The sequence below is a fragment of the Danio rerio genome, chromosome 8 (genome assembly GCF_049306965.1).
Source record: "Danio rerio strain Tuebingen ecotype United States chromosome 8, GRCz12tu, whole genome shotgun sequence".
In the NCBI taxonomy this organism is placed as follows: domain Eukaryota; kingdom Metazoa; phylum Chordata; class Actinopteri; order Cypriniformes; family Danionidae; genus Danio; species Danio rerio.
The window spans coordinates 45,218,175-45,245,527 of record NC_133183.1 but is presented as its reverse complement, the minus strand read 5'-3'; the positions used below and the strand labels follow the sequence as shown (position 1 = coordinate 45,245,527).

Sequence of the window (27,353 nt, the reverse complement as noted above, 5' to 3'; positions counted from 1 at the left end):
TAGAGCATCAAACAGTCCAGCTTATACAGCAAATTCAGAATAATAATAATAAATAAAAGAGCAGAGGATCAGCAGGCAGGCAGCAAACAGGGAAAGAATAATCATGACAGTGCGTGGTCAATGTCAGATAATCGGGAATGACTGCTTAGACGTGCTTACAAGTGGCAGAGACGATACTTTACACTGAGAGCGTGCTAGCATGGAGTTTATGCAAAATCAGTAATCAGTTAATTGATAGCATGCAGGTGTGCGTGCCTAATTCCACGCATGATTCCCATGATTGATAATGGGACCAGTTCCAAAAAATGCCTGCTACAATGAAAAAAATATTTCTGCAAACTTGTTGCAAACGATTTATATGGGTTGAATTTAAACAAACAATTGAATTAGTTCAACTTAATTTTTGTTTAAATTCAGCCCAGTTTTTTTTTTTTTAATTCAGGCAATGCCTCCCTCTGGTGGCCCAAGGAGAGCATAGCAGAAGCCCATTTCGTAACAGTTGACTTGGTTAAGATCGTTTTTCCTTTCTAACCGCTTGGAAAAATCTGAAATGAATCCTTTGATCTACAGTGCCCTCATAGGGACAGCACTGTAGCAGACATGTTTTGTCTCTGATATCAGCAGTCTTGCATGAAAAAAAAGTCATCACAGTTGCGTTGCCTGCTGATGCTTTATTTCTGGATTGTGTTTTATTTCTGGATTTTGTATTGGGTTTTTTTTTAGTTGGAGACATTTGCATATCTAGAAGACTTTAAAGCTTTAAAGTGAAAATGAAAGACCTCTAATTTTGTCTTCTCTCTGTTCATTTTTCCGACAGCTTGCTTTTAGAGCATGAGTGTGCTCCTTTTTTCTATTTAAATGAAAAGGAGCAACAAGACTGATTCAAATTTTCAGTTATAGGATAAAGCTCTTCTTTGCTGTCAGGCAATTTCTCTAAGAAAATTAGGATCAAGTAGGTTACGGATAGTTTTTTTTATTTATTTATTTATTTATTTAGTTTTTGGTGCTAAAGGTGATTGTTCAACAATTTGTATAAATGGAAGCTATTTGTGCACCCTTCTCTATGCACATAGTAATGATCTGAAATATCATCTTAGTGTAATTTAGTTTTTACCTAATTACACAGAAGTAAAAACTTCATTGTTCTACAAATTTAAGTGGATTGAACATAAATGAATAAAAATGGACAATACAAATAAAACGAATAGTGTTGTGTCATTTTTAATAAACAGTTTAAGCAGCATATTTAAGTCTAGAAGACTTGGCTTTTTATGAAATGTTACACTACAAGACTTTAGAAATGAGTTACATTATTTTTTTTTATTGTTACATTGTAAATTAATAAAAAAACTTTTTTTAAATTTATTAGAATGATTTTTTGACAGATTTTTGTAAAAGGATTTTTTTTTTCCTGTTGAATTGTTTGTGAACGACAAAAAAAAAACCCATTTTAAAGTGTATGTTTCTTTTACGTTTAGTTTTATTTTTAAATTTTTCTCTCTCTCTCTCTCTCTCTCTCTCTCTCTCTCTCTCTCTCTCTCTCTCTCTCTCTCTCTCTCTCTCTCTCTCTCTCTCTCTCTCTCTCCCTCAATCCCTTCACCAGAGCGTAAACAAGCCCAAGGACTGGTATAGGAGCATGTTCAGGCAAATCCACAAGAAACCAGAGGGTATGTGCTTTCCCTGTCGGAAACAATGAGGAAATTCCTCCCTTTTATTGTCTGTCACATTCTAGAAAGAATAACGCTAAACTTTGGCTTAGATATTTTAGATGCAAGTTCTTAAAGATTGTTCAGCCATTCATTACACTTGGAAATGAGAGTGCACAATTGATTCTTTGAAAGTGGAACAAGCTAGCCTTTACTGAACATGATAGGATTAAGGAAACCAGATTCTGCCTTAATCAGTAAACCTTCAGAGTTAAATGATTACAAACCAAACACAAACATGCTTTAACAAACTCCTGATGAAATTCATGGTGCTTTACCATTTATTACTTACACAAAACCCCACAAAGTCTCTAAAGGAAATTTGGCCAGAGACATACTGTAGGATTTTACGGCTGCAATTAAATAACGTGAGTAGCTCCTGATGTAGTTCAGAAATAATAAACCACTTAATGCTACATAGCACAGCTTGCTAAATGTGTCTCGATAGACCCAGCTTGACTCAGACTTATTGAGCTTATAGAGAGAATAAGTCAATTGTTGTTAAATGTTAAAAACGTTAATTTAAATTACACTCTAATCAAAAGGGATGCACCGTTATATAACCAACCCTTTCCTCTTTCTTAAATGCACAAAAGCCTATAGAATAAATCAGATATGGTGTAATGACTTATCTTTTATTATTTATATATATATATATATATATATATATATATATATATATATATATATATATATATATATATATATATATATATATGTGTATATATATATACATATATATATATATATATATATATATATATATATATATATATATATATATATATATATAWTTTTTTTTTTTTTTTTTTTTTTTTTTTTTTTTCCCCTCACCTTTAAAGAATCCAATAAGCACATGAATCTTCATCTTTTCTTTGGGGTGGTTAAGATACTAAATAACATCATATTCTAAGATGTAAATGTTACAGTATGTAACGCTTCATATGGGTTTGCTGATTATGAGCCAAAGAATACCCTTTTAGTGCTGTTTAGCAGTATTTGTTTATAGTGCCCAGTTACAATGTTTGGTTTTATGTATTAAACTGCTGCTCATACAATTCCTTAGTGAAATAATTAAAAGCATATATATTGATTATATCTATAGTGATTTTTTTTTGTATGTTTTCTCCTTTAGAACCTGAGTTTGACTGGAGAGAAAGTAAGTAGCTAATTAGATGCATTTAATATATGAAAACATTGCGCTTATTTTATGAGCCCTATCAACAAGCAAAAATCTGAACTGTGCAACCCTAAATTTACTTTGTATCTACTATACACGTAATGGGTGCGATGATATTTAGACATTATTCTCATATTAATGTGTAAAATATCCAAGCTGATAAGTCTTTTTTTATGCCTACAGGGAAGCTGTCATCATACTCTTCCATAGATTCTGCCCAGGATGGATTTTCAGACACCATCACCCTCACCCAGCATGGAGCTCTGACTGACTGGTGAGAGAGAGTGAGATAGGAGTTACAAAGACACTGGGCAGGTTTAGATCTGTTGCTGCAAGAACCAACAATGATTATGAAGTGGCCTATCTCTCTCTTTTTGTATGTTGCGTTACAGGGCTGATCTGGGTGACTCAGGGAAACACCCAGAACCAAAGAATATTTTTGACTTTGAGCCTGGAAGAGAAGCAGTGACAGGGGATCATAACCAGGTAAGAGACAGCTAACCATCACTTGAGCATCATAAAAGCTCTTCATGAAATATTGATTGACATTTTAACATACAAAAGGACTAGAAGAGGGGTGTACAGTGCTCTGCATAATTGTGTACACCCCATTCTGAAAATTTATATTTTTAGCAATTTCTCAGTGAATGTAGGCAATGTATTTTGTGGCATTTAAACAAGTAATTTATTAAACAGATGTATTTATTAAAGTCATATTTTAGTCACCAAACATATTTAGAAATTTGAAAGAATACAATTAAACTCAAGCAAACTATTGCAAAAACTAATTACAAAGTACAAAATTTCAAAAATTTTTCAAAATTTTTTCCTATTTTAAATTTTTATTTAACGTTTTTCTATAACATATGGTTTTTGGACTGTTATCGTAAGTTATTTTGATTTGGCTTCAGTACTGATTAATCTAATGTATATGCACAAACCAACACAATCTCACGGCAATTCGTAACTTTTTGATTTAGTGGCTAATTTGTATGAATTCGTACAATCTAACTCATACAATTTAGTACGATTTGCTCATCCCCCAATGACGATTGGGTTTAGTGGTGAGTTAGGTGCCACGCCTCCTTTTTAAAATCGTACATTTTCATATGACTGAACTCGTACGAATTAGCCACTAAACTAGCAAAACATAAAATACTTACGTTTTCTCGTGAGATCAAGCTGGCACAAACATAATATTGTATATCTTCCTTTTAAAAATATCAATTGTAAGAGAAAGATTTGTGAGGGGTGTACTTGTATACTCTGAGCATTTTATTTACAGATGGTATATATTTTTATACTTCTAAACCTTTTTAGTGTGCTATTCGTCCATAGGATTATTGTGTTGGTTGAAAGCATTTGTTACTATACCTTTTGCCAATTTGTGAATGGGCTAGACTGAACACTGCATAAATCAAAACACCATATGCAATACTGCAATGTCTTTATTGCTGTTATTAAAGCTTGTAAAAGTGTGGCTTAGGTCAGGGTTCATACAGTTTGTTTTACTTTTTTAGTACACAGTGTTTAGATTTTTCAGACTTTTTCATGTGTAATTACAGTACTTCATATTTCTCAAAACACCTCCTTAACTTATAGCGGAGGAGTAAACAAACAAAACAAAACAAAAAGATATATAATTTGTATGAGCACATTATGTTTACAATTAAACTATAAATTGAGGTAATATACTGTAGAACCCAAAATACAAAATTAATAAACAGGAAAAACAATACATTGTGAGGGTTAATCGAGCTTGTTGTGTATGACAACAGATTAGACAACGATGCATTGCATTGCGTCTGTTTTGCTCCTGTGATACTTGCCTGACACTTGTTTACTTAAAATGACCTTGGGGAAAGTGGTTGTGCCTGTCCAGCATTTAAAACATATAAAAGCTATATCATAGCTGTTTCACACTTTTGTCAAATTAATCGATGTTCACTTAATCTCACGAATGTGGTTCCAACAACACCATAAACACACTCCTAATCCTCATGGAAAGTCCTCCTAAACCAATTATACTGTTATACTGTATAATGGGCGGGTCAACTCTATATTAAACCCTGCAGTTTAAAACGGGCATGTTATTGAAGTTACTTTTTTCGTATTATGATTCAGTTCCTAGACAAACTAAATGGGTGTGGCTTGTTTTTTTTTCTACTGCAAGCTAAATGGATTTAAACTATGTATTTCATTCAGAAATATGGGCAAAATGGTTTCGGTAGAATTATCACAACAGATTCCTTCTCACCATTTCTGTTTGTTTATAAAACTGACAGCTGGAGAGTTGTAGTTGAATATGTTAGCTACGCCCAATTCCTAATATATACTGTACATAATCTGACAATTTAGCAAAAAAAAAAAAAAGGACAGGGTGAGCATTTTCAGATTTTAATTAAAGATTACGTTTTTTTGTTATTTATTTATTTTTTCTTAATGACCGGTACAGATGAATTGGTCACCACAAGACTAGTTGAGCTAACGAAATCATATGGTTAGTTTTGATTTCTTGGGAACTTTAAAGTAACTCAAATTAATAGTGTTTATATGTCAGTCTGGCAAAGCTTTTATACGATTCAGAACATATGGAATGTTGTGCTCCAAGAGTTACAAAATCATATGAAAAGGAGTAGTCTGAAGATGATAATGTGGACAGCTATTGTACAATTTCAGTTTTTAGTTCAGTAAACATGTTTTGAATTTATCATCAGATGCTGTGTAGCATGGTCGGAATCCATTTCTGATCCGGTGTCTTTTAACACAAAGAGATGTATTAGTTTCTAACCTTCACTAAAAACAACACAAACAGGGGTATCAACTTAATCAGGCAAAACCCAATGTACGTCTTTCTGCTTCTGGTGGAGTCGTGCAAATTGGCCTATAGCTGTGATTATTTAAATGAGATCTTGCATCATGGACTTTTGAGGACTGCAGTGCTGGTTCCTACTTGTACACATTAGTTTGGTCATGGTGATGCAGAAACGCCAACCTGACTTCACCAAGTAGGACTTGTTCCTGGATTAGCATCTTTGTTCATCTTAAAACAACATTCCAATCAGTATTAAGGAATACATTTACAGTTTTTGTTAACTTTAGGCTTACAGTTATGCACTTCTGCATCATTGTTACCAAACTATTATTCCAGAAAACCCTAACTCCTCTGATTTTGGGAATAATTTACAGTTATGGTTGGGTTTAGTACCCCTATAGCTTTAAACAGATTACATTTTCGAACAAAAATGATGTTCCAGGATCAACATAGATCTTAATCCAGGGCCGCATCATACTTGGGAAATCATGACAGGCAATCCAGAAATTGCTTTACGTATGAATAAAACGGAAAGAATGCATGACAACGTTTTTTATACAGAAACAGTCTTACATGGCACAGAAATATGTCGACGGGCAACTATGAGATATGACTTAGACAGCTGTAGTTTACAGTGAATTTAGATCAAGCTTGTTGCTTTTCTAGGAACGGTTCCATACATGCATATATTAAAGACTAAATGGGTATTTTTAGAAAAATTTGCAGCAACTTCAAACATGGCTCATACAATTACAATCTGGGGATGGAACTGTTTTATAAATTATTTTAAGCACCATCTGTATATAATAGAATTCTCTATCATCATGGATTTTAAAGACCGCAAGGTAGTTAGTTACATGCAAATCTATTTGCCTCAAGCAAAAGGCTGGGCTTTGTGCACTATCTGCATGTCTGAGGTTAAAGCTTGAATGTCAATATATATACATTTTTTAATTAAATGAGAAGAAGACTGAGGCATTTGTCTTTGCACCATAAGCCGGCTCTTGCAAGCTGAATCAAATCTAATCTATATGATTACATTACACCATCTGTAAAAAAAAAAAAAAAAAATCTAGGTTTCATCCTTGATTCTGCCCTTCTTATTGTACAAGCAGGTAAATGCTGTAGTTAAATATTGTTTTTTTCCATTTGAGATTATTAGCCAAAGTTAATTTTCATTATATTTTATTATTTTAGATATTATTTATGCATTTAAATCATCACACTTAAACTGTTGTAACTTAATGTGTATAGGCCAATTCTATATTAACTGTCTACAAGTGGTCCAAAATGCTTTACTGGCACCTGCAAATATGAACACATTATCCCCCATCCTTTGTATTCTGAACTAGTTGCAGATATGTTTAAGAACAGAGTTAAAATTTACCACATTTTTTTAAGGCATTAAATGGTCAGGGACAGACATATTTTTCTAATCTTATTACTGTTGAAGTATTTGGCAGATGTTTAATGTTGTCAAACCAGAAAATGTTTGAAGTCTCCAGATCCAAACTAAAGAAAAATGGAGACGGCATTTTCTGTAGTAGGTTCTAAAATGTGAAATTGGCTACCAATGTCTGTTAAACAAACACTGATAAATCCATGTTCAAAGGGAAAAGCTTTTAAATTGTAAGGGAATTGATCTTGTAACGCAGCAGAAACCAAGATAGACATGTTTTTTGTGTTATGTTGGTTGCACTACATGCTGTTTTATCTGTTGTTGTCTAGTTTTGATAATTTATAACTCAAGGTGTGTAAAGCACAATGGTCAACAACTGTTGTTTAATTGCGCTTTATAAAAAAAGTAAAAGAGGTTTGGATTATTAGCTTTGAGAATATTCTTAGATTAAGATGTTTAAAGATGGCCCTCGGTGTTTAAAACTGATTTTGCTGTCTGGCTCAGTGTGAATATGAGAATAAAAGAATCTATTGTTTTATCTCAGTGTGTGGAGCTGTGTGAAGGAGGGCTGTCTTGTGATGCATATTTAAACCTGTTAACTGCTTGTGTGATTTAACGGTCATGGTTTTCAGGTTGTGAAGCAATCTTTCTCCTCAATTCTCTTTTGACATCCATTTCTTACAACGTGACAGCTGTCAGCTCATTCATTAATTAAAGTTTTGCTTCTTTAACATATTTGAAAGATCATTTTATTATGTCTTAGTTATTGGCTTTGGACGTTCGACTTGGTTTCAGTAAGATTATCATCTGCCAAGATATATCCAATAAAAGCAGAAAACCTTAAGCTTGCCTACAGCTTTTGTAAAATCATTAATGCTGAAATCTTTCTGCTTAAAAAGGCTCATAAACATGAAATGGTATTTGGTGGCAAAGTCCTGTATCTACTTGTTGATTTTTAAGTCTGTCTTTCTTTAAATATAAGTTTGGCCAGTACAATTTGGGTATCATAGAACTTCCCAAGCTATAAATAAATAAAATAACACATAAATAAATAAATAAATAAATAAATAAATAAGTTTCCAGTACTTTTTGATTAATTTATAAGAGTGTCACAATCAGCAGCGATCTAGCGGTTGGAGAACTACAAATCCCATTATGCACCTCACACACACCAGTTCCAGTTCTATCCATGATTGCGCGTACACACAGCTAGAAGCTCATCATAGACTCATTACCAGGACTATAAATGCACCTCACATTGACACACACACACAGGGCTGAATCTAGTTCCTCTGTAACATTTCTTGTGGTTTCCTTGCCTTGTCTTTCTTGTTTTTGATCTTTGCTTTATTCACTGTTTTGTTTCACTGCCTGTCCCAACTGTTGCCTGCTTTGCTGACTACGCTTTTGGAATACCCTTATGTTACTGTTTGCTCTTGTTTGACCATTGCCTGTCTGACTAAGCTATTAATAAACTGCAGTTTGGCCCTCAACTACATTGTACCCTGACTCAAATGTTGCAGAGAGTTTCAGTTTTATGATTTTTAATAGCATTTTAGAACTTTTTAATTGTTTTGTATTTATCATTTGGTAGTTTCAAATAATATACAAGAAAAATTATAAATCAATTTACAATGACAGAAATATACTAGCAGCTCATTAACTGATTTTTGCACCTTTATTTAAATGGCAATTCTAAACAATTAAAAATCTTAATGTCAATTAAACAATTTAATTTGAAAGCACACATTTACTGAAAGCATTGTTTTTGTTCTAATGCAGTATGTATATTTTTAATTTGAAATCATTCTAATTTGAAAATGACATTTTTCATGATCTACATTTTGTAAATTAAGTTTAGTTTTTTTTTTTTTTTTTTTCAAAATAGTTTGAAGTCTCACTTGGTATATGATTTTTGTTTTTCAGTATCTAAGATCTAAATCGCAGCTGCCTTTACATCACACTTCAGTGAAACCTCAGTCTCAATCTCCATCAATAGAGGTGAGCATCTACATATCAACTTTACACATTTATTGCATTGACAATCTATTTATTATCTTCATATTGATACAATTCATATGTAATGCTATTGAAGTTAGACATGTATTAAAAATAGGGATTTTTAATTTATTTATTATTATTTAATCTTTAAAAGTGTTTTAATACTGTTGATAAAGAAGTACAGGTTATTTTTACAACATGGTATTTTTTTTAAGCATTTTGTTTTAAATACTGTCAAAGTTCCATTTATATCAAACTAAGTGTACAAATTACATTCAAAATTGTGCTACCAGTCTCGTAGCTGCATATAAAAATGAAGCTAATACATACATGGTTTTCATGCTGTTTTGCAGGCAACATTGGTGTCAGAACTGAACCAATTTGAGGCAGAGCTGGACTCAGAAATACGTGGTTTGGAAAGAAAACTGTCACAGAAGCAGTATCAGCGGCCAGGCCGGGGTGAGGTACTGACTCTCCCTACAGATTACACTCATAATAGATTGAATCATGTTGTACCTCCCTGAAAGCAGCATGGTTACATGCACATTGTTCTAAAAAGTGGATATTAATACATCAATAATGTATTAATGGTGCAAAATGTGATTTCTATTCTGTCAGATAGAACAGCGGCTGCATTTTCATACTGATTTTTTAATCTAAAAATAACATTTACTCTCCACCCACTTGTTTGTTCTGTTGAACACAATGGAAGATTTAATATAGTATGGCTGCTGGTTCTAAACATTCTTTACATGTATTGTTATGTGTTTAATAGAGTAAAGACATTCATAAAGGTTTAGAACCACTTGAGTGGAGTAAAAGTTCCTTTTTGAGTAAACTATCTCTTTTTTTTTTTCTGCAGTCAAATCTTTAGATTTTTGGGTGAGCACCCTTCTGGCCTCACTAACACCACTTCCAGCAACAAACTATAGTTTTCCCATTTGGCCTCCCAGACTCAGCACTGCTTAGTTACAGTGAGCATCAAGTCTTGGGATGCAGGGTGATAAAATATTTGAAAAGATGATTTATATTGCAAAGTTAACCACAAAAGGAAATCATATCAGACTCTAGAATGAGAGAGACTGAGAGTCCCATTTCCAAAATCATCAAAAATGCAAAAAAAATATATTAAGAGGATATGGGTGTGAGGAAAATGGAGACAAAGCAGTTAAATGGCTTTAAATTGTTTCTGACTGCTTATCAGACTTTAGTCATCCATTATTTTGCAAAAATTTCCACACTTTTCCGACAGGGTATTAGCCTTAAGCTCAGACTAGCTGTGCCAAAAAAAAAAAAAAAAAAATGTCAAAGGATTTTATGGTTTCTGGCCTCTCCTGTGTGCTTCAGTTCAGAGGCTACATCTAGTGATCTGATTTTGTATTATGTGATTCACTGTTTATTTATTGTTGTGAATTGCAATTTGTAAATTTGAGCTCTGCTCTGCTGACTTTTGATGAAAAAATGCAACTTTACAGTTTAACAAAATGACATTTTAGTAGTTTAAAATAATATAATGTATATGAAATAATACAGAAATAAGTGTGTAAAATAACAGAAAATGTACTGGCTGTTTATTACATTGTTTTTGTATATACAACACCAACCCAGAAAATATATTACTGTAAGACATTAAAAATGTCAATAATAGTCACTTTTTGCAACTTTTTAAGGTTGAAAGTTGTTGAAAGAAAGATTGAGATCCCATTTATATTTTTGAACTGCATTATGGAAAAAAAAACATGAACCACAAAATACAGAAAACTGCTAACTTACAGATATTCTTTTATAGTGTATCTTCTCCGTTCCTGTAATACTGAACAACCAAAATCTGAAGTCATGCAATGCAGAGTTCATTTTGGATCATGTCATCCTGCACAATGTCTGCTTTTTAAATCCCAGCTCCGTTTACATGATCCTTTTTTTGTTGCCATTTCTTTACTTCTGTTATTCTTAAAGGGACAGTTCAACCTAAAACGAATTATAATTCTTCTATCAGTTGGTGTTTATGACTTTCTGGCTCTTATTTGCATGTGGATTACAAATTAATGAAATCCTTTGCTAATTAGATCACCAGTTCCATCTGACTGACATTTGCAATGTTGCCTAAATGAAAGGAGTATAGGACCCAGGGGAGAAGCACAACTTTCTGTTCAGGAATGGTCACCGCCTCTTGAGATTTCCTCCGAGCTGCTCCCAAATGCTTCTGTTTTACTGTGAGTCTGAAGGACTTCATGTGTTAGAGGTGAATTAAGTTGTTACTTCTGTTTACAGGTTAAAGCCAATGCACCAGCCACAAGGACAGGGGAAAAGAGACAAGAAAACAGGCAAGTCTTTATTAGAGTTTACTTAAGGGTGAAATAGAAGTAAACAATACAACAAACATCACAGATAAAACCTCAATCATTCTATTAATTAATACACCTTTTAATAGATAAATTTCTTTTTTAATATATTAACTTTTTAATTGTATTAAAATGGTGGAGTAAACAAACAATCATGCACTGATACCTAAATTAATAATAATGATGTTAAAGCATGTAAACTAATCAAGAACTAACCTAAAGTTTGACAAGTCATATGAATGTAATGACCAACTTGAGTAAATGTTCATTGGTTGATGTTTTAATTGATTAATTAAAGCAATATAATATTATTTAATGTTAGATATCTTATAGATGTCTTACTACTCTTTTCACTTTAAAGTATAATAATTAAATCGATTGAATAAAACAAGATTTATGCATCCATTGAATTCTGTGACAATTTAGAAGTTCTTCAATAAAAAAGACAGGTGGCACGAAGTAGTTTAATCCATTGTTGTTTTACTTTGTAGTCTTTTACAGAAATATTATCTGACTAATGCTAATAGAGTGTGACACATGCAGTAGTTTCTCTGTTGTTTTCAGTGTCTTATTAAGGTCATATGATATGCTTGGCCTGTCTCCATACAGTCTGATTGGTTAATTGTTGACTCTCTGGCTGGCAGCCCACATACCAGACCCCATGCTGAGCTTTTTGTGTGTCTGTGCATTGGTTTGTGTTTTTTGTTACAATATGTGATGTGAGAGTGTGTGTGGATAAATTAGAAATGTTTTTGTATTTACTCACATGCTTGAACTTGTTAATCCATTTAATAATGTGGTACCGTTTAAAACAGTATTTAGCTAGGACTTGATATTTTTTTTGTGCGTTTTAAAAGTTGTGCGCCCGAACACGTATCATTAAAAAATGTGTGTCAAGATGGAAACAAGAAACTAGGTTAAAATAAAATGTGGCAATGTAAACAAACGCAGGCAGAGTCGCATAATACACTAAAATCACTAAATAATGTAGTGAGCATGCAGGTGAAGTCCTTCTTTTAGTACAGACAAAAACAGGTAACCCTCACCCGCTTAGAATGTTATTACTTGATCGTATGGGCATTATCAGCTGATAGATATGGGCCAATAGTGGCCTTCTGCGCCTACTGGTAGGCTCAAAAGTAGAGGTGTGAACCTATACTGGTCTCACGGTTTGGTTCGGTCATGATTATCATGTCATCGATTCGGTCCAATTCGATATCTCGGTGCAATGACTATGCTTTACATGTTGTATTTTGGGGGTGGCTATGACAGGCTGTCTGTCAAAACACACACACACACACACACACACACAGGGACACACAGCACCACACGGTCTCTCATTCACACACATACACAAACATAGACCGCACCAAACAAACACGCACGCGTGCTTGCTTGCTCGCTCGCTCGGGAGCGATATTGTGAGACTGCCCACTCCTGTTAAAATTACACCAGAGTTACCGACCGCTCCTGCACTTTATTCGGATATTTATTCCCGTACCGCATGAAATTTGGTCAGATCCCGCGACAATGCACAGGTACAGCCGCGGGAATGCATACAGTCGAGAGCAAAAGTCGCGCCAACAGGTGAAATGGGCCACAGTGTGAGGGAGAGAGAGAGAGAAAGAGAGAAATGGAGTATTTTTATTCCCTCAATCACAGAGAAATAGGGGCTTCTGCTGTAAGTGTCAGTGAAAGACTGTACAGAAATCACACACACGCAGTGAAATTGTGCAGATTGCGCCAGGAGTGTTGTGAATATCCCCTCGCTCACCTCCCTCGCAACAGAGCGCATATGAGGTAAATGAGGGCAGTACATAATAACCGGTTATGATTATTACTGAACCGATACCGAATTGTCTGTGTCTGCATCGCAGTGCACCAAAGAAACAATTAATTTTGACACACCTACTCAAAAGACTGTTATCATCCATCTACGTGAGTAATCAACTATAGATCACATACACATACCTGTCAACATTGGGATGTGAAAATAAGGGATATGCGCACCAAAAAATCACCAAATTACTAAATATGTTCATCTGGAGCTGTTTCATTGTAAATAAACAATTAAAGTAATATGTTGTTATTATTATTATTATTATTATTATTATTATTATTATTTACAAAAGGAAAAAATAATAGTATACATTAACAGCAAATAAATTATAAAAAGTTTAGCTTAAATTAATAGCTATTATAAAAAAATCAAGTTATCAAATCTCATTAATATGTTCTTCACTGTATATCTTCTGATTAAAGAGCAACGAATAAAACTCTTATTTATTTAAATTTTGCATTTGATTACATTAAATAACAGAGGTGTCATTTAAATGCACACTTCAAATATTATAATGTAAGCATTTGATTGCTTTCCTAACATTTTATGCTAATTTAGGACAAAATTTGTTGTGTTGGGGGAAAAAAAACAAAACAATATCGACATCTTTAGATGTTGTTGTTGTTGTTAATTTTGTGAATATGTCAGTTCAAACACGTACCCAAAACCCAGACTTTCACTTTGCTTTAAATCTCGTGTACAGAATAAGTTTGGGAAACCGCATCTATTTATCACTATGGAGTGCCATTTTTAGATTTATTTTAAAGTGCTTTCATGCCTAAATAAATGAGGTGTCCCCTTGGGGTTCGATTGTATGGGTTGCGTATAGGAAGGATTAGCTCTTTAATGTTTATTTGGCACTCTTCAGAGAAAGACTGAAAATACGTTTTATGGGATGATAGCTGGATAGAATTGAAAAATCTGGAGTGTTGACAGGTATGCATACATAAATTGCTAATAATAATAATTATTATTCTAATAACTAATTAACTAATAATTTCCCATAAATTGTATTTTATTAACGTCCACCCCATCCCTAAACCCAACCATCACAGAAATGTGAAAAACGATCTGGAACTGGAGTCTTCTCTAAGTATAGCTGATTAATCATGTGGATGGATGATAACAGCCTTCTGAGCCTACCAGCAGGTACAGAAGGCCCCTACTGGCCCATATCTATCAGCTGATTATGCCCATTCAATCGAGTGATAACATTTGAAGCGGGTGACACTTTAGTGAATTGAAAAATTCTGAGATATGTAACTGTTAATGCTTTTCAGTTGGCAGTCTAGTTGATACATCACTATCAGGTTATTGCTAAAAACGTAAAGCACAAAAATTAGCATAAAAATAATATAAAACTTGCAGCTCAAACACAACTTTGTAAGTTGTTGTTGTTGTTAAATGTGGGGTTCTTCCTCCTGGTCACGTGTTAGTGACCACCATTTTCCAAAGTTGACATTTTGATTTTGAGATTTATTTTTATCACTCTGTAACCCATTTATATATATATATATATATATATATATATATATATATATATATATATATATATATATATATATATATATATATATATATATATATATATATATATATATATATATATATAATTTTTTTTATTTTTTTCCAGAGAAGCAACAATGCTGTGTTGTTTGGATGGAAGGTTGAAATGATATTAATCTATTTTGGATTGATCTAAATCTGTTGCTGTGTGGATGGGTCTTTAGAAACAGTTTAGGTGTGTGTGTGACTCCACGTTTGTTCTTTCTGTATCATTACCCCTCAAACAGTTTTTTTCCTCTTTGTGTGTTTTGACACAGCAGAGCTATAAAAGGTAATGTTTGATCCTTCCAGGCCTTTTCTTCAGATGTTCATGCCCATTCTGACAGCTTTACCTTGTACAGTATTAGCAAAGGGCTTGTAGCTCGCTGAATCGGACGCATTCTTTTAGTTACCTCTCTACTTTTTGTGACATGTTTTCTGCCCCCTTTGAGACTACTTCCCCTCCCTCTAAATACCATAAATGCCCCTGCTGCTACAAAAAGTACACCGAGTAAAGACGGTTTTACAGCTTCCCTCATTCTGGAGGGAATAATAACCCTCAGGCTGAAAACCTGTTAGCAGCACACAAACTGTTTTAAAAATTTCTGTGCTGTTAATGTCAGAATTTTTGGATATTTTCATATGGATACTTTCTTTTTTGGAAAAGATTTTTGTATATTTAGATTTTCAGTAATATATTGTGGCACAGAGGCCTCAGCGCACTGTCACCTGACAGCAAGAAGCTTACAGGTTAGAGCCCAGGCTGGGTCAGTTGGCATTTCTGTGTGGATTTTGCATGTTCTCTCCGTCTTGGCGTGTGTTTCCTCTGGACGCTCACCAGCAGGCTAAAGACATGTGCTATACGTGAATTGGGTAAGCTAAAATGTCCATAGTGTATGTGTGTGAATGTGAGAGTGTATGGATGTTTTCCTGTACTAGGCTGCAGCTGCAAGGGTATTCCCTATGTAAACATGCTGGATAAGTTGGCGCTACATACTGCTGTGGCGACTCCTGATGAATAAAGGGACTAAGCCGAATGACTGAATGAATAAATGAATAAAATTTATATTTGCAGTATTACCCAAGTATTACCTTTTTATTATGTTTATTGTAGGCGGTTCATTCAACTGTGGCGATCCCTGATTTATCAGGGACTAAGGCGACGGAAAATTAATGTATATATTAATGTTTGGTGCAGCAAAAACCTCCACCCTTAGTTATGTAACTCGGTCACTTACATATTCATAGATATAACACAACAGATATTCTGTCCCCAATTTGAGGATCCAATTTAATATGAAATAAGTAATTCTTCCTGTCTTCTCTGAGTGTCCAATATGAAGTTTTGTTTTATTAATTAATTTTATAAACTTATGGTTTGGCAAATTTGATCTGCTCAGAATATCTAATAAACACAAATGCAAAGCTACTTGTCATTAGTTTCATCATGAATCACCTTAATCGCAGTAGTTAAAAAGCAAACGTGTCTCTTGTCAGTACAATACTAGGATAATGAAATTGAAACCAGGGTGGACATTTCAGCATGACAATGATTTCAAACACTACTCTTAACTGGTTTCAGAAAAATAAAGCTGCTTTAATGAACCAGCCAATCACCTGACTTGAACCCAATAGAAAATACCAAATAAAGATCAGATTTTATTGAAGAGACTCTCAGAACTGTCGAGAGGAAAAATCACAAGTAAGCACTACATATGACTACATTTTCCATACAAGAGGTATCTTGAAGCTGTCACTAACAAAAAGGCCTTTCATACAAAGTACTCATTCAGTACTTTCTCCTTGTTTCATTCCATTGTTATTACAGATAATATGATTTGTTTGTTTATTTGTATGTTTGGATAAAATCTTAGGCCATTTCATGTCAACAGCTCATTTAGAACAATATTTATCAGGACAAATCATAACATGTTCAATACTTATTTTACCCACTGTATATATTTATATATAAGACAATTAAATGTGAACTTACCTTGACTCGAGTCAAAAGTTCTGAGTTCAGTGTATTTTTTTTTTTCCAGATCGCATGATAATTTTGTTTTGTTTTTCTTTTCCAGCTCTCCCATAATCCCCTGCTCTGCTGTAAAGCAGGGCATAACTTCAAGCTTTATGCATGCTGATGGTAAGAAAGATATATTTTCTTCATATCCACTCCTCTGCTTTTTTTATTTACTTGTACTTCTTGCCACTCTTCTACTCTCATGTCATTTCCCTAGGTTGTTCCAAGCTTTGCTCAATTAACGCAAACACATTTTTCAAATGAGGAGAATCAAATGACGTCAATCACTGTACAGCAGGACAGGATGTGTGTAACAATCAGCATGATGGAAATCTTGATTGGAGATTAGATTTACCCAGTTGTTTTTCCTGGAGACCAGTTCACAAAGTCTATAATGTGTGGAGATCTGGGGGCCACTGAACCAGCTTTCTTAAAAAATGCATTTAACAGACTAATTTGATTGAATCCCCAAATTCACTTATGTATATAATATATAAAATCATTCTTATGTTGGAGGTTTATAGTCAGAGTTTATAGCCTTTTGATTATCACTCAAACAAGCTGTACAGCACGGTTGTGCTTTAGGTGACCTTACTTTGAATCTTTGTTTAAAGATCCTGTCCAATTCTGTCACCTCTCATTCTCCCAATGTGAGTCTATTAAGTACCACCTCAATAAAAGGTACATTTATACAGATAGCACTGTTTGCACCTAGTGCAGCACAGTTGCTCAGTGGTTAGCACTGTTGCCTGAAAGCAAGAAGGTCACTGGTTCGAACCCCATGGTATTTCTGTGTGGAGTTTGCATGTTCTTCCAATATTTATGTGGGTTTCAACAAAGCCTCGTGTAAAGGTGTCTCACAAAAGACCCCAACAACATGCAAATAACTACAGGTATCACTTGCCTCAGTTAAGGATGGTGTTCATGGCTTCACCATAAGAAAAATAATGAGCAAAAAAAAAAGGGTCAAAAAGGGTGTAAAGTTTTTTTTTTTCTGTCCAAATTTATGTTTTAAATTAAATTTTAAATTATTGGCTTTTTAAAAACCGTATAATTTAGTTTACTGAGTAAAATTTAAAGTTGTTCAAAATTACTTTTTTTGTGAAGTGAAGCAGGATTCAGAATCCATATTCACCCACCTCAGTTTCTTTGAACACATCAAACAAGTCACTAATAAGCGTATAATGAGTTTCAGGAATTTCAGGAATTGTGGTTTTGTTTTAGTTTTTACAATACAAAAAGGCTCTGTGAGGGGGAATCACACTGCAAAAGAGTTTTCAGATATTTTTGTTATACCTGAAAAAAGATGAAAAATTAGAACTTATTGTTGAAAGGTGCTGAAAGTTTTTGACTCTTTTAAAGCATAGAAATGTCATAATATGTTTGTAGAAACCTGCTAAGTGAACATTCTTGTTTATCTGAAAAACAATGCTAAAGTAAGTTACTCTGCTTTGAAAATGTGTGTTATGTGCCAAATCAGATGTCTTTTTGTTTTCGTTATTTTAAACCTGCCCACTGACAGCTTAGCCAATTTTATTCAGCAACGCGGGTTGTCTTGATGAAAAACCACGTATTACATTCATTCTGTCAAAAAGGCTCTCTAAGTATGTGTCTATGACTGAAATGCAATCTCTGGTGGACAGTATCAGACTTCGAAATGAGATTCGGATTTAGAGTTCCATATAACGTGGTTTTTAATTAGCCAATAATATCAATATTACTAATAAACAATAGGTGAGGAGGTTACATTGTCAACCTGTGTTCTAACAACACGCTACGTGACAAGATAAGCAATTGGGCTACTTGCACCAGTTGCAACACCACATAAATTTAAATACAGCCATTCAGAAGCACAGAATAGTGCACTTACTGCACCCCAATGAAATTATAAGGTTTATCAACATTATTTAAACCTTAAACATTATTAAATGTACCTGCTGACTCAATGATGTGTTGGTTTGCAATGAGTCAGTTCAATTTCAAAGGGTTTACCATTTTATTTTCAAGATCTAAGGTAAACTATCTACTGCTGCTTTCAGTAGTATGGCAATGCATGTCATGTAAAATGGCATTCAAACCCTCATTATAAGCATTTAACACTAAATAAAGCACATAAGGTGTACCTGTCCAAGAAACAGGAGCCATTTTTAAAGTATAACTTTCAGATGTTAGATAGAAGGATTACTTTTCCATATTAAAAGAAGTTTATTTAGAACATGACTTAAATCAGCTTTTAGGCTCGATTAGTTAGGGACACTTTTGTTGATGTCAATATGGCAACCTGTGCTTGTGTGCGTTTTGAATCAGGCTTGCAATACCTAGTTCAACCACTGGGTGTCAAATTAACATACCGCAACTTTAATATAAAACCTGCTGCAGCATCTTTGTTTAGGGATGTAATAGGTTCATTGTCTTACAATTTTGGGATCACACTGAAGGATGGGTGATTTTAAATCGGGTCGTCAACAATTCATATTAGACGTTTTCTGAACAATCATTCAAATATACTAATGGGGTGTCGGAAGTTAGTTCACTATGCAGAACTGTTATCCAATCAGAGCAGTGGCTGTTTAGTTTCAAGACTAAAACCCATACAAAACAGAGCATCTCTTAATCCTGCTTATTGACCCCAAGCATTGCAGTGGTGTTAACATTAATCCAGATTACTTCTACTGACATCAAAGACATAACTGATCAAAGTCAACCTGTAAAACCTCCATGTAAAACACCTTATTAAAATTCCTCAAATATGGGAATTGCACATGTGCACATGACAGTAAGGTATCCAGATACAAGTTTTAGATGATGGTGTTTAATCAGTTTATTAAAAAAAAAAAATAAAAATAATAATAATAATAATAATAATATATATATATATATATATATATATATATATATATATATATATATATATATATATATATATATATATATATATATATATATATATATATATATATGTATATGTATATATATATATATATATATATATATATATATATATATATGTATATATATATATATATATATGTATATATATATATATGTATATGTATATATGTATATGTATATATATATATGTATATATATATATGTATATATATATATATATATATGTATATATATATATATATGTATATATATATATATATATATATATATATATATATATATCCTTTACATGACGACCACATCCTTCAACCTAGGATGTACAGTAAATGTGCCCAGAGCTGAAGAAACAACCAGTAATTGCAGAATAAGTTGGCACCAGACACGCATCTGCTATTGATATTGGGGTATTGGCCAAAATCTCTTATCTTGCTTTTCTTGCCTCTACAGATCACATATCTTCAAAGATGGATTTTCCACCTAAGAAAGAAGAAAGAAAGGTATATAATTGTTCTTTTTTTGAGTTGCATGGAAAGTAGCTGACAAAATGACAAAGCATGTGTCTCTACACAGATGAAAGCAGCCCGAGCCAAATTTAATTTCCAAGCACAGTCACCAAAGTAAGTTCAAACAAAAGACATATCGCAGATTTGACTGTTCATAAATATATTCAGAAATGGGATCTAAATAAAGAAGGTATAATAAATTTTGATTAAAACAACTACAAATAAATCCTATATCTCATCTTTGACCTCTCGTTCATAGGGAGTTGACCATACAAAAAGGTGATGTAGTGTATATACACCGGCAGATTGATGCCAACTGGTATGAAGGAGAGCATCATGGGAGAGTGGGAATATTTCCCACCAGCTATGTGGAGGTATGTTTGTGTGTATACAAAAAAAAAAAAAAAAAAACCTTTACCGTATGTCTTTTATTTTGTATTTTATGCTCTTTCATATCTTCTCATTCCAGATTATTCCTCCAACCGAGAAGCCCACTCCAATAAAGTCTCCCACCATTCAGGTTTTAGAGTATGGGGAGGCCGCAGCCTTGTACACCTTCAATGCTGACCTGCCTGTAGAACTGTCCTTCAGAAAGGTGCCATAAAAATGAAGCACTACACCCTACAAGTAGCACATAATAAAACAAAGGTTAATGTAACATCCATATCCTCTTCAGGGATACAGCTGCACATTATTGTACTACTTAAAATGATTAGACAGGATGACATTTAGATTTCCTTTTTATTATTACTTTTAGTGTAATTAATAATAAAAAACTCATCACATTTTTTGCAAAATGTTAATTAAGAGATGAGAGGGGGAGCAAAGTGATATGACTCTAACTGGATGTTCAAAACTGATGGGATTGTTTTTGATTTAGCGGAATTGATTCCAAATGTTTTTACAGAGAAATGAAAAGAGCTGAGGTTATAGCAAGGTTACATGCTCATGCATACAGTAAGAGCATATACAGTATATGATCATGTGACCTTTATTGCTTAATAAATCCTTATTGATGGATGTTGAAGTGATTATTTTCACATATAATGGCTTAAGCATCACACAAACCAAGGGGACAAAATAAGTTCCCAGCAGACACACAACAATATAAGATTTAATATTAGGTTAGATTTAGTTCATGACATCAAGTGACTAAGGGTGCTTTCACACCTACACTTTTGTTTCGGAACGTATCTCGTTTGCCCAGTTAGCGCGGTTCGATTGGCATATGTGAACAGGGCAATCGCGCTCTGTTCCGTGCCAAAGTAATCGCTCCGAGATCGCTTGAATGAGGTGGTCTCGGCTCGATTGAAACGAACCCTGGAGCGGTTCGATTGCAGTGAGAAAGCGATCCGATCTGAGCGCGGTTATATCACAGTGTTTTATGGATATGTAATAGGCTTACGGCTATATGAAGAGAGAATTATGAGTAGGGCGGGAAGTTTCACGAGTCTCCGGATGCCCGCAAACGAGTGATGATCTCCCGGTAATCTCGCGTCTCTCTCCCAGTCCTCAAATAGGCATCGTCGCGCACCCTTCTCACCCCTCCCCACCGCGTCTCTCCTCAGACACGTCACGCGCGCGCACCCTGTCAATCACCACCAAACCACCACCTCTCCTGACAGCTGAGCGGGACGCTGCAAAATAAACCCTGACACTCTGACCATTGTAAGGAGAGTTTACTCGCACGTGACTTGTTTTAGCTCTTTTGGTCCGATTAGAAACTTTGCAGTGTGAAAGCGAACCGCTCCAAGAGCAAAGAGCAACAATATAACAATTTTAATCTCTGTTTCGGAACAACTGAATCGATTCACAGGTGTGAAAGCACCCTAAAATTCAACGTCTACCCAATGTTCAATTCTTTAATAACGACGTCAAATTACATTGATATTTGGTTGTGTTAGAAAGTGACCAAAATCAACCTTTGATAGAGGTCATAGTGGTAAGATGGTTAGACGTTGATTTTTAGGTTGGACTTTGGACATTGACGTCGGCCTGACATTGGGTTCTGACCAAGCGGCAACCTCCCGCACTCCCTCGTGAAGCAAATATGAAAGGACCTGAAACTGCAATTCATTAAAATTCCGCTGGTCCTGGCTATTCCTGGGACAGCCTGGTACAAAGATTGATTCTTGGTTCATATAGCTAATATTACCCTTCATGACAACTGTGAGGCGGTGAATTATTATTTTTTTTATGACTCATCCGTTTCCTTTTATATTAAGTCTGCTTAACTAAGGGCGTGGCCACTTGAGTGACAGCTAGGTCTCGACGGTCGCCGTCATGTTACCTCAGCTGATTCTGGCTGATTAGCTGCTGAACTCAGCATATAAATTGTATTTTTGTTTCGTTTTATGTGGCTTTACAGTCAATTGCTTTTTAGAATTATTTCTTACAATTATCAGATAATATGGCATGCTGTGTGCAGTTAATTGTGCTCACAAACCATTCACGTGGCCTTCATTTCCCAGGTGAGTGGGAAATGAATTTGTTTTATTTAAGATCATTAATCATTTATATATTTTCTTTAGACCTGTAATGCACTTCAGAATCTGACAGATTGATTAGCTGTAGGCTCTAAAACAGTCATCTGAAACATTGTCATAGTGTTATGCCTGGATTTCATAAATAGCCTTGCATTCATAATGTTTTACAACAGTTTTTAAAAGTCTGAACACTTTATATAGTATACAACCAATCACATGTGGTCAGAACACAAACAAGTCGCAGGTAACAAAGTATCATTTTCTCCCATAGGAAAGCCTGTCTAAGCAAAATGCTAGCAGGTGTCTGTAGCTTCGCCTTTTTGCCCTTGTTTGATATTTCCCAGTTGGTGCGATGACGCGCAAACAAAATAGCGATGGTTGGCCACACCTACTGGTAGCTTCTTTTGGGTTCTTCAGAAACCTATGGGTGACGTCATAAATTTTACAGTCTATTGTTCTAAAGTCAACCCGATTTTTATCTCCCAAAACAAATCCAGCGTCCCCATCACGTTGGGGTACAACCGCAATATGACGTCATGTTGAAGTACTGTGGCTGCAGGGTTTGATACCATCATTAATTATGTCATTATTAGACCTGTAAATTAGCATATTGGTATTGAGCCTAAATTAATAATTTGCCATAAATAATAAACGAATATGCTCTAATTGACCAAACATATTTAAGTATTCCAGTAAACTTTGTTGCAAGCTGTAATGTTTTAACCAAACAGCTTAAGCAACACTTTTTTTCTCTTTGTTTTGTTTGTTTGGTCATTGTCTCAGGGTGAGGTGATCTCCATCACCAGGCGTGTTGATGATCATTGGCTGGAAGGTCGTATTGCTGGCACCACCCGCAGTGGAATCTTCCCTATCAGCTACGTCCAGGTCAACAAAATGCCTCGCACTAAAAGCAGTGACGATTTTCCATCATCTCCCACTCTTACTCCAGAGCCTCTCAGTCCTGGCCGGCCTCAGCATTCCCCTCTGTCTCCCTTGTCACGCTCCCCTGAACCCCAGCTTTCACATCACAAACAATCTAGCCAATCACGCTCCCCTCTGTCACATGCACAGGCCACCTCTCCCAAACAGCCTACAAACCACTTCCTGTTCTCGCCTGGCCCCACTTCATCCACCTCACCCACAAGCAAACGGACAGGATTAATGCACCTTCACAATACACCGGAAACAGACAGCAGGTCACCTGTGTCACCCTCCAGTCATGTGCTCCAATCCCTACAGGGCCCAGGACTGCCAGCCAAACATGCCAGTCCATACATCACACAGGTTTGACTACAATTTTTTATGCTTTATTTATCAGAGTATAATTTTAGTTTATTTTATGCAGTTCTAGTGTACTTCATATAGGTGAGTGGGCTTGACAAAGCACTTAAATACTGTAGGATACGCTTTCTTTTAGTACAGATACTCTTATATTATTATACTTTGTACTTTTTTCTACAGCCACATACTCTATATCGAAAGTCTCTAACTGGTTTTATATTTGCTTGTATCTTTAGTTTCATTTATTTCTCCAAAATTGATTCTTATTGATATTTTTTCCCTTATTATTACTTTCCCTTATAGCTGTGATCTTACATGTTGACTCGATGTACCACAGTGTATGTTTACATTAGTACATAGTATATGCATGTGTAATGTTGGTTTAACTAATTTTAAAACTAAATGGTATTTAAAAGTACAAATGTGTAATGGGACATTGGTAACTACATTTTTTTAACATCAGAAACCTAATCAGTCCTCTACAAGTACTATTATTATAGTACTGCACATTGTAACCGATCAGGAACTGTTTACTTAATAAAGTGCACACTCAGAAATAAAGGTACAAATTCTGTCACTGTGGCAGTACCTTTTTAAAAGTTACATTTTTGTTTCTAAAAGGTCCTTAAACATATTAATACCTAAAAAGTACTTAGCCCTTGCTGAAGATTATGAAGTAAATAAATCTAAAATAGCCAGTGTTTTGCTGTAATAAAAGGAAACCGTATTCCACTGTAAAAAAGGGTCTAACAGTTTACCTTAAAGGTACAAAATGGAACCTTTTAATGAAACAAAAGTGTACCCAAAAACTGCTAATGTCCACTTGTATGGTACAAAAGTGAACCATTTGAAAAGTACCACCTCAGTGATAGATGTTGTACCTTTTTATTTCTGAGTGTGTAAAAATGTCGCATTTCTGAGTAACTTGTAAAACACAATCCTCTGCGTAACACTCTGCGTAATACTCATGTACTTAACATAAACTGTCCACATACTGTATATACAGTATAGGCGAGCAACTAGGCAGCTACTGGCCTATGAAAATGGTTTAGTTGGTGTTTCGTTTACATATAGGTCTGCTAAAACAAGCTGTATCTGAAATCACCCTATTTTCTTTGAATAATGTGCCCTTCTAATGGTGTCCAAACCATAACTGACATTCTGAAGTGCATTCAATCAATTCAACCTAGGCTCATTCTGATTATGTACCCCTATATTTCTGGAGAATGCTAAATACGTCCCAGGAGCTATGTTTTTTTTTTTTTGCAGGTTGTTTACGCGAATCCACCAGAGGCTGCGGTGTATGTTTTTTGAGATCTAAAAATTTTCTCACGAGTGTCATTTGCACCTGCTCTTCTTGCATAAATCTACCAGAGGCCGCTGTCAACTGACTGACCGTCTCTCCGATACCCCCACCCAACTCATCCCTAAACCCAACCGATAGTGTTTTAAAAAGCGATGCAGATTTTTTTAATTGTTTTTTTTAGCTGCTTTCTGAAACTGTTCTTTGCTAGACTCAAAACCCCGTCGTCAGTCATTGCCACTCCAACTAGTAACAGCGGAAAAGCTGTCCACACAGGTAAGTGGTCAGCTGGTGAGTGTGAAAAAGAAACTGTGACATACAGCCCCGAAGCTTTCAAAGCTTTTAAAGACGAAATGCAGTCATACATTCCTCTGGCTATATAATTTGAGATCTCCAGAAATGTATAAAGGGGTACATTTTCAGGATGAACCTATGTTAAGTCAATCACACAATGGACCACCATAATTAATATACAACCCATGTACACTCAACAGCTAGAAAGTACTGTAAATAATGCACTGTAGGGCTTTGAGCACCAAATTAATTTCCATATCTGATGGTGTAAGTTTCAGAATTTTGCAGTATAGATGTCTGCTTGAGGAAACTGAAGAAAAAAAAAAAAGTACACCATACACTTAAATAATTCTTGTTACACTTGTATTTTCCAATGTGGAAAAAATGTGTAGGTACCCATTTCCTAAACTCCTGTTTTACATTTGTACTAGCATATAATATTCAGTAGGTTATTATGTGTGAGCATAAGCTCACCAGCTCACAAGTTGCACCAGCTTTATACATGTAGATAATACAGTATGATTCAATGTTTACACACTGTGCTTGCATAAACAAATAGAGATCATGTAAGTTCACTGGTATAAGGGATAAAGTGGGAACAGCTATTTTGCATTTTGCATATTTTGTGTCTCGTCTATTTAAAGTTTGCATAATTACGTTTCTTTAAAGAAAATAATAAAAAAGTCCCCCTCAAAGATACTTTACACTGATGTAAACTAACAGTTGCACTTGCATATCATTGCAAATTCAATGTCAAATAAACACTAAACTTGTTATTCATCAAGGAATTAAAGTGTTTTATAATTTCCACAAAAGTCAGATTTTTCATTAAACAATACATACACCGTGAAAACCAAAAGAGGAAAGAAATGCTATACAATCTGTACACTAGTAACATCATACAATCATGTAAAAGTGATGCTGCATGTGTGTTAATAAAGCCATTTGGTACAATAATTTTTAGGGAAAAGGGAATGAAAAACAGCAACTTGAAAACACTGTTGTTGTTACTGTGTGTTACATTGTTAACACTTATTTATAGGATGTGGCCAGGACACAGTCTTCACAGCCCAACACTGTGATTTCTTCCACATCCCAGTCTCCTGCGAACATGGGTCATTTGCGACAACCGTGAGTACTTGACATGAAGCAGAATAAAACATGACACTCTCCATTTTTTTGAGAGAATTGTCCTTTTAAAGCAGTACAATTCAGATATTCAGGTTTAATCCAGCTATGTTGTACTTATTTATAATTTGGAAAATTTGAAAGTCCATTATTTGGAATGGTTTTATTTTGTTTACGTTCAGGTATAAAGCAGTTTACAACTATAAACCCCAGAATAGAGATGAGCTGGAATTGAGAGAAGGAGACATCGTTCAGGTCCTAGAGAAGTGTGACGATGGCTGGTTTGTAGGTAATTATAAATATTTTTGACATCATAATTAAAAGTGCAGTGTGTAAGATTGACACCTAGTGATTGAACTAGGTATTGCACTCCAAAATTAAAACACTTTTTCACCCTGTCCCCCCTCCAAAGTCTTCACGCAAAGTCCCTTTAAGGCAGGGGTGTCAAACTCAATTCCTGGAGGGCCGAAGCCCTCCACAGTTTAGTTCCAACCCTGCTCCAACACACTTATGCCAAGTTCAGACTGCATGATATTCAAAGTAGTCGTGTCACAGATGTTTTCACACTGCATGACTATCTGGGCTAGCGTTTCGTCGCTGCTTTGTTTACACTGCAAG

At 34.8% G+C, this 27,353-nt stretch overlaps 1 protein-coding gene across 32 annotated transcripts in view; it reads left to right on the top strand.

Annotated features, from left to right (window-relative positions):
- The window catches only part of sorbs3 (sorbin and SH3 domain containing 3), an 83,791-nt gene that overhangs the window by 50,268 nt on the left and 6,170 nt on the right, over positions 1-27,353 (top strand). For 9 of the 32 annotated variants that reach the window (NM_001430979.1, XM_073909393.1, XM_005162466.6 and 6 more), the window contains 15 exons: positions 1,604-1,667; positions 2,842-2,865; positions 3,070-3,160; positions 3,279-3,372; positions 9,027-9,101; positions 9,455-9,565; positions 11,373-11,425; positions 16,907-16,971; positions 20,188-20,237; positions 20,311-20,357; positions 20,503-20,617; positions 20,713-20,838; positions 23,513-24,013; positions 26,650-26,738; positions 26,918-27,024. In NM_001430979.1, the coding sequence (NP_001417908.1) occupies positions 1,604-1,667; positions 2,842-2,865; positions 3,070-3,160; positions 3,279-3,372; positions 9,027-9,101; positions 9,455-9,565; positions 11,373-11,425; positions 16,907-16,971; positions 20,188-20,237; positions 20,311-20,357; positions 20,503-20,617; positions 20,713-20,838; positions 23,513-24,013; positions 26,650-26,738; positions 26,918-27,024 (1,612 nt within the window). The remainder of the gene's footprint in view (positions 1-1,603; positions 1,668-2,841; positions 2,866-3,069; positions 3,161-3,278; positions 3,373-9,026; positions 9,102-9,454; positions 9,566-11,372; positions 11,426-16,906; positions 16,972-20,187; positions 20,238-20,310; positions 20,358-20,502; positions 20,618-20,712; positions 20,839-23,512; positions 24,014-26,649; positions 26,739-26,917; positions 27,025-27,353) is intronic. The other 23 variants (XM_073909401.1, XM_073909397.1, XM_073909400.1 and 20 more) reach the window with 5 other exon arrangements.